Source organism: Solanum lycopersicum, chromosome 1 (genome assembly GCF_036512215.1).
Source record: "Solanum lycopersicum chromosome 1, SLM_r2.1".
Taxonomy (NCBI): domain Eukaryota; kingdom Viridiplantae; phylum Streptophyta; class Magnoliopsida; order Solanales; family Solanaceae; genus Solanum; species Solanum lycopersicum.
Genome location: NC_090800.1, coordinates 86,457,226 through 86,465,744, shown reverse-complemented (window position 1 = coordinate 86,465,744; position 8,519 = coordinate 86,457,226). Strand labels below are relative to the sequence as shown.

General features: G+C 31.0%; 1 protein-coding gene across 3 annotated transcripts; it reads left to right on the top strand.

Annotated features, from left to right (window-relative positions):
• Positions 1-3,089: 3,089 nt before the first annotated feature.
• On the top strand, positions 3,090-6,754 carry LOC101247080 (acyl-CoA-binding domain-containing protein 5). 3 transcript variants are annotated; one of them, XM_004231246.5, is made up of 9 exons: positions 3,090-3,406; positions 4,048-4,575; positions 4,666-4,731; positions 4,862-5,028; positions 5,106-5,262; positions 5,350-5,443; positions 5,538-5,923; positions 6,029-6,133; positions 6,222-6,754. In XM_004231246.5, the coding sequence occupies exons 1-9, from the start codon at positions 3,260-3,262 to the stop codon at positions 6,528-6,530; spliced, it is 1,959 nt and encodes a 652-aa protein (XP_004231294.1). In that variant the 5' UTR covers positions 3,090-3,259; the 3' UTR covers positions 6,531-6,754. The 3 variants fall into 3 exon arrangements, with proteins under 3 accessions (XP_004231294.1, XP_025888672.1, XP_069144990.1); XM_026032887.2 differs by lacking the exon at positions 3,090-3,406 and adding an exon at positions 3,581-3,718; XM_069288889.1 differs by lacking the exon at positions 3,090-3,406 and adding an exon at positions 3,793-3,909.
• Positions 6,755-8,519: the final 1,765 nt, after the last annotated feature.

The window sequence follows — 8,519 nt, the reverse complement described above, 5'->3', positions numbered from 1 at the left end:
TTTAGTTTAATTTCCATCCATTAATTAAAAGGAGTATTCCAGTCCTACAGTGCAGCTATATATATAGCCATTCAGCATCTTTTCAAAATGAATGATTGGTATTTATAATTAGCTAAAATTTAACACACCTTGTTAAAATAGAATAAACATATCTTATATTTCTATATATAATATATAGCCAAACAATGAATATTACTTCTTCTGTTTTAAATTTATTGTGACATACATATAGTTTAATTAAGCATGGAATTTTGGAAAATTGGAGACTTCAGACACTTGTAGATGTATAGTTTATTTTTAAATTCACTTTCAAAAATAAAATAATATTCCTAGCTAGTATAATTTTAATGTCTAAATCATATTAAGTAACTAGTATAGTTCACTAATTTCAACTTGATAAGACAATATCAAGACAATAGCCTAATCGTCATCAATTATATTTCAAATCCCACTTTTTGATAAGACAATCTCAGACACACATGGCATCTTAAAAAAAATCAGGTTAATCAATTAAGAAAATCATTCGTAAATAAAATAAAACTTTGTATGGGATATAATTAATCTATGGATTATATTAAATAAAATAATTTAAATAATTTTTTTGTTAGATTAAATTTTAATTCATGAATTGTTTTAATTAATACCTTTTATCAAGCGGATTCGAAGACAATAAAGATATATATAAATACTCGGGTAAACACGATGAATGGAGATACGAAACATTTCTTTAAATTGTCATAAGTTTATAATTTCAAAAATTTATTTTAGATTCATTTTTATTCATTTTGATGACGAATATGTTAACAAGATAAATTTAATGTTGTGTAGCATATAATTAATATGTTATGTTCAATAAAATAGTTCAATTGAGCAAGATCAAAACTAAATATTTAGAGCACAAATTCAAAAACAAAATGTCTGAGGTTGGGAGAAGATTTCAAATAATTCCACAATGAGAATCTCGTTGTCATAAAATAAAAAGAAAACAATTATTTTTATACGTATTATGACGTCTTTTGGGGGAGACTTGTATTTTTAACATTTAAGTATGTTTGGAATTTATTACTTTTAGCCAGTAGTAGTAATAGCTACGTAATCTATCAATTTTTTTTTTTTTTAAAAAAGTGATAGTTTTAATTTTTTTATTTTCTTTAATAGTACCATTTTAAAAAGAAATTAATCTTATTCGCTAATTATTTTTATTCAATAACCGAAGTCTTATATTATTAGAAAATCACTTATTTCTTCAAAATATTTAATTAATTAGGAATAAGTTAATTAAAAAAATTCTATTTAATTTTTCTTTTAAGTAATTTTTTAAAAAAATATTAAAATAAAAGAATCTATAAAAGTTAGTAGTGGGATAAGAGAAGTGTAAAATAGAGAAAAAATGCCCATTTGACCATAGATTTTTCAAATAATATTTGGTAAAAAAATTTGGCAAATAATGTTTGTTCATACATTTTGTCATTATTTGACAAATATTTTTGGTAAATATCCCAAATTCTCAAAATAATAGCTTTTTCGAGTATTTGGGCCAAATATCATTATTTAAAATCTTTTGAAAATTAAAATATTATCTCAAACTTTTATCTTTTACAAAAACAATCTCTGTAGTAGTTGTTTGCATTGTATTACATAATTTTTACGTAAACACCAAAATAGTGATGAAATATTTAATGAATATTAAATAATAATATGATTGTTGATAAAAATGATGAAAAATTAACTCAAGGTAACAAAGTCATTTGCTTCGTCTACTTCACGATGTATGAAATAATGATTGTTGCATTCACTCCAAATTACCACATTATTCTAGTGTCATGAACACTATTTGTTATTATTGTAACAAACATCCGATTGACTTGTAATACAAATTTATAATTTATTTTGATAATTCTTACAATTTATAGATATAAATTGTATATTTTCTAAAAATAAAATATATTTTTCAAATTTTATGACAAACACATAATAAAATTTTACCTAAATTTTTATTTAAATAATATATTATCAAAAATATTTAAAAATTTATAACTAAACGCTAGCTTAAGAGAATGAGAGGAAGAGCACCCTTCACATTTCCCAAAAGAAAAGAAAGAATTAGTAGTGTACTTATTAAGAGCACAAAGTCCAAAGTTTGCCAAAAAGACCTTGAGAAGGGACATTTTCTCTTAGATCCACTTCACTAACACCTACCTTGAGAATTGAGTTTACATCAAAAACTTGGCAACCATCAATCCCAAGATTATCTTCTTTCACCAACAAACAAAAACCAAACATATCCTCGCGTACTCGCTCTGTCTCTAATTATTTATCTATTTTTATTTAGTTATTTATTTAAATATATTAAAAGAAAATTATTTTATTTATTATATTTTAATTAATTACTTTAAAAAATATGTAATTTTTTAAAAATATTAAATTTTTAATTCATCTATTTTATAATAAATAGATATAAAATAGTAAATTTACTATGTTAATAATTATTTTCTTAATATAAATGTTATAATTGAAAAGTGAACGAGTAATTAGTGACGGAGAAAATATATCAAAAAATATTTTTTAACTATAAGTTAATTAATAACAATAATTTAATTACCACTAAACATACATTTTTTGTGACAATCAACACCTTCAGTAAATCTATAGCGACGCTAAATTTTTTTATTTTATTAATGTACATATTTATTATCACTAAAATCTATTTTTGTTACCGTAAGTAACAAATCATATTAACCATTGCTAACTTATTTGAGATGGAACCAGAGATGCTGTTTGTTTTTGGGCCACAGAGCCATGCCCCAAAAACTCCATCATTTAGAGTTAGACAAGTGAAAAAGTAAAAGAGCACAAAATAAGCAATAGATATGGAAAACAAGAAAGAGAAAGATTCATTAGTAGTAATATATAGATAGGTAGTAGGTGTAAATAGTAAAAAACTGAGTAATTTTCTTTACTTGATTATTAATACTAGTAATAAATATTCTTTTCAATTCACTCTTTTGAATGTGTTGTTGTTGGTGTCACAGTGATTTGGACGTGAAAGCGCCCATCTTTTCATGTCCATTTTGACATTGATAGTTGATATGTCACTTGCCTTGTTCATGTCCTCTTTGACCCTTAATTACTACTACTACTAGTACTACTACCCCCTCACCCCCCCCCCCACCCCTTTTCCCTTTTTTTTCTTTTAAAATCTTTTTTCTTTCATCTTCAACTTTATTAGTAGTAATTAAAGAAGACAGAGCAAATAAAAATGGGATCTTTAGGTGGTGAAGTATCAGTATCATTATTACAGAAGAAGAAACCAATGTGGTCATATCCAAAGGTTATGGGTGTTCATCCTTCTGAGAGATGGGGTCATTCTTCTTGTAACTCTAATGGATTTGTCTATGTTTTTGGGGTAAGTCTATATTTGCTTCTTCAGAAATATTAGTTGGAACTGTATGTTCAAGAAATGGGAGTTTTAGTTTTGTCATTTGCTTCATGTTACTGTGTAGTTATATTTTTGGTTATTAGAAACTACTCTTTCTGGAGTTGTACTTTTGTTTTCCTATATATATGTTAGTAGTATGTATCTATTTGTTTCTTCTTGTTTTTGTAATGTTTATATATAAAAAAAAAAGAAAAGCAACTACATATGTGTGAAATGCTCAGTGATGCATTAAAAGGAGAAAAAAAATGAAGTGAAGGAGAAATTCATATTTTGCTTTAGGTTATGTCTGTTTTGCTTTTTTTATATTTAGAGAAACTGAATTTGTTGATGTTTTTCATGACCAAACATGTACTCATGAAGTTATTTTAAAGATGTAACTCAAATTTTCAACAAATCAAGTAAAAAATTTCATTGTTTGATGGAGATCATGCTGTTTGTTTTTTCCCCACTGTTCTTGAATAAGTGTTAAGGTGAAACTTAATCTGTTAATATTCATCAAAAAGACTGCTTTCATATTATTAGTCTGAGAGCTCTTGGTGCAGCGTTGATATGTTTAGACAAATTTATGTCTGATATATTCTTAATTAAATTGTATTTCTCTGTTTCAGGGATGTCGCGGGGGCTTACATTTTAGTGATGTACTTGTACTAAATCTTGAGGCAATGGCTTGGAGCATTCTTGTGACAACAGGACAAGGACCGGGGCCAAGAGATAGCCACAGTGCTGTTCTTATTGGTCACAGGATGGTGGTGTTTGGAGGTACAAATGGCTCAAGGAAGGTCAATGATATTCATGTATTGGATGTCAGGAGCCAAGAATGGACTCAACTCGAATGTCAAGGCAATCCACCTTCACCGCGTGAAAGTCACACCGCTACTATTGTTGGTGGTGATAAATTAGTGATCTTTGGTGGTAGTGGTGAAGGTGAGGCAAACTATTTGAATGATTTACATGTTTTGGACCTCAAAACTATGAGGTGGTCTTCTCCTGAAGTGAGGGGTGAAATGCCTGTTCCTAGGGATAGCCACAGTGCTGTTGCGATTGGTAATAGGCTTTTTATATATGGCGGAGATTGTGGTGACCGATATCAAGGCGATGTCGATGTTCTTGATATGGATACACTAATGTGGTCAAAGGTACTTGCTTCAGTATTCTTCTTGATTCACAGTCTGGATGTAGAGTTCTAAAGATTATGTTAGATGATAATTAGTTCTCTTTCTTACCAGCTGGATGTTCTTGGACCGTCACCTGATGCTCGAGCCGGTCATGCCTCTGTGAATTTTGGGTCAAAGGCAAGTAACTGATGCTGTAGCCTTTGTGTAATTAGGCTCTTTGTTTTTAGTATGTACTGCAAATGGAGTAAAGCTTTATTTTCGGTGAGCTATCCTCTAGAGAATGATGTTGAAATTCGATGTTCTACAGGTATACGTGATTGGTGGAGTTGGAGACAAGAAATACTACAATGATGTTTGGGTTCTTGATGTGATAAATTCTTCATGGACTCAGCTTGATGTGACGGGCCAAAAACCACAGGGGCGATTTTCTCATACTGCTGCTTCCCGGAACACGGATATTGTAATCTACGGAGGGTAAGTCTTTAATCCATTTTTTCCTGCCTGATCTCAGTAGATTGTATAGCTTTAAATTTGTTTCTTCAACTTTGCAGGTGCGGCGAGGATGAGCGACCACTCAATGAGCTACTTATCTTGCAGTTTGGAGTAGAATATCCTAATGGGACTAGCAGCTTGTCTGGTGGCAGGGTTTCTGGGAATACAAGTCATTATGATAAGAAAAGATTTCTGAAAGAAAGAGACAATAGCTCGGTATACTAGAGCGAGAACTTGATTCCTTTCTCATGAATTTAAACAATTCAAGATCATTTTTCTGATTCGTATAAATTGATTTGGCAGGAAGCTATATGTAGGGGAAAGAAGGAAGATATACAAACGACGGGATCTCAAGAACTTGAGTTCGTATCAAAAGCAGCTTTTCGATTTAGTTCTGGTAGGTTATAAAATGATTTTGTCATGCTAGCAGCCAGTAGTTTCAAGACATGAACTAAGCATGACTAACTTATAACTCTCATGTATTTTGGAAGACACATTGCATCCAAAGAGGCGAAGAATGAGTCACAATTCACACATATTTAATCTGGAGTCAGATCAAGAAGAAGATCAGTCTCCTTCTCTGTCTCAATGTTGTTCTCCTCCGTCCCAATCCGATGTAGAAATGAGTACTATTAAGCAAGTCTCTGGTTCTGGAACTGCATCAGATCGGTTTCCTTTCGCAAGGCAGCAACATTTGATCCCTAACAACTGCCAACCAAACCCGAGGAATGTCATAGCAAGGAATCCTCATGATCTGCAACTATTTCGAGAACAATCAAATCCGTCAAACTCATCAGGACATGTACCCCCCGCCGTTCTTATGGATAAGCAGGAAGTGCAATGCCAATCCTTAGAGCCTGGACGATTCCACAACTTGGTACGCCTTTGAAGTTAGCAAAAATTTGTTTGAGTCATTGTAGCATTTTCCAACTTTTATGTTGAATAAGAACCTAATGTCTCAATAATATAATGTACTACTCAGATTGGAGCTGAGATCCGAGGAAAAGTCGATGGAGCATTTGACTCTGGTTATCTAATGACTGCGATTGTTAATGGAAAGATCTTTCGAGGTGTTCTGTTTGCTCCGGTAAGGTCATATACCATTCAATTGAACCAAATTGTCAATTAGTACCTCAAACTCATCATCCATTTGATTCTTGTTATAAAAAAAAAAGGCACCTGATCTAGTACCACGAGGACCCGTGCTTGGTCATAATCCTTCACCCTCTCCGGGACATATTGGTGTCAACTACGCGAATCATATAAGTCTGGGATGTCGAAGGCAACCTCAGCAGCAGCAGTTGGTGCAACTGCAAGTTCCAGAACTCGGACGACATAGCATAGGTAAAGTACCAATTAGAAGATCAACATCATCGGTGATGAGATCATCTCATCAACTAGACAAGGATACACAGAAAAGAAGTGAACTTGAAGGAGTGGTGCTCACACTAGGAGGTCCAGGATGTGGCAATGCAAAAACTTAAATTAATGATAATAACAGAGAATTAGAAAGTCTCATGAGTGTGTGTTTTTGTACATGCTAATTAAGGTAGATATATTATTGGATCCATTCTCTATGTATTCCTTTCAATCTAATCTTGTTAGTATTAGTTCAGTCTTGTAGTAAACCTCCTTTCATCTAAAGCAGACATGTATCCTCTTTCTGTAATTTCAAGCTAAGTTTTGCAAGGTGAATATTTCTTTCTTATTTTTTACCAACAACATGCAATACTTTCAATTTTTAACTAATGTTGGATGTAAGATATGAACAACTGTAATAATAATAGTATATATTTTGAGGTGATATTTGAAAAAGAGTCCATAAGTAAGGTCAGGTTTTAAAAAAGAAACTAGGGACGGAGGTGATATTGGGGCGGGGTTAAACTTATCCGCATCGAGTGTTTACACCAAGTCAATACATGCATGCCATGTGTTGAAACTTGTTGTTCATTTTACTTCATTAAATCACATAATAATGGAAATTGCATTGGCTTGGTGTAAACATTCGATGCGGGTAAGTTGTTTCCGGTGATATTTTATAAGGGAAATTACGTGTATAAGTAAATATATACAAGTTAATTTAGTTATCATAGCTATAGTTTGTCTTAATTACAGTTCGCGGTCTACTTTTAGCTATAATTATGCGGCTCAACATTTTAGTTTTCTTATAATTCGCACGTTTTATATTTTGAAATTTATATAATAATATAATTTGTATAAGTAGTTACATTTCAGATGTTTATAATTGTATAAAATCATTATTTTGAGATTATATAAAAAAAACTCAATCATACAAATCTATCCACAAATTAAACAAATTCACCCACGAATTATATAAACGGGACAGTCTAAATCATAGCTACAATTCTTAAATATGCAAACTATAATTATATACCATAATTAAATTAATTATAATAACTATTTGCGAGAATTTCGTATAAATATATATACAAGTACAACCTTGCCCCAGATGCAAATATTAACAATTAAAAGCCATACGACTCGAACTCATCACTTAGGTCATATGGAGATGACCGATGAGTGTCTACTCAAATATCAAAGCCGAGTGAAAGGAAAATAAATAGTAATTCAACGTAAAACTGTGAAGAAGTCAAAAGACCTCTCAAATCTTAATCGTACTACTCGCATGTGACATGTAAAAACATGAAAAATAATTTTTATAATTTATCTTAAAATATAAATTTTTTTAAATTCAATGTCAAATAAATTAAAAACAAAAAAAAAGAAATATTAAAAAAGTACAGACTGTTTTTTTAACTGAGAGTCACACGCAGAGACATGTCCCATCTCTCTCTCTCTTACTAATAAAGCTCCCGTGCCTCCCGCGGGATTTTGCTAAAATTTCAGTCATTATCAGCCGTCCGATCTTTTTTCCAACGTCATCTTACCACCGCCAGATTTACACTCATTTGATTTCAAGTACGTTAACTCAAATGTCTTTTCAACATGACATGTACTTGACTGATTTTTTAAATATTTTTTATTACGTCATTTTAGGTACCTTTTTCCCCTTTATGACTCATTTAATACCAAATAAAGGAAAAGGAGAAAAGATTCTTTTGCTTTATGGGCCCCACATTATTGGGCCGGATAAAAAGGGATCTGTATCCGTTGGAAGCAAACAAAGGCCCTTTAATGCTAAATGGGCCCACTGTCATCATTGATGTGGGCCTTCTGGTAGATGATGGGCCATTTTAGTTAAAGCCCAAATCATTTGGAGCTTGGCCCATAATTCGTTAAATATGTTCCTTGGAGCTTCCAAATGAGTGAGTTATCTATTCTTTTGCAAAAAAATGTTTATAATACTAATAAAAAAATAAAAATTACATGAATTAATATATTTTTAAAAATAATTACTGATTTTGGCGATACTTTTTATTTATTTCCATTTATAGCAATATTATGATAAATCTGTGATATGTATTAAAAGTGAATTATGTATGCAATATATT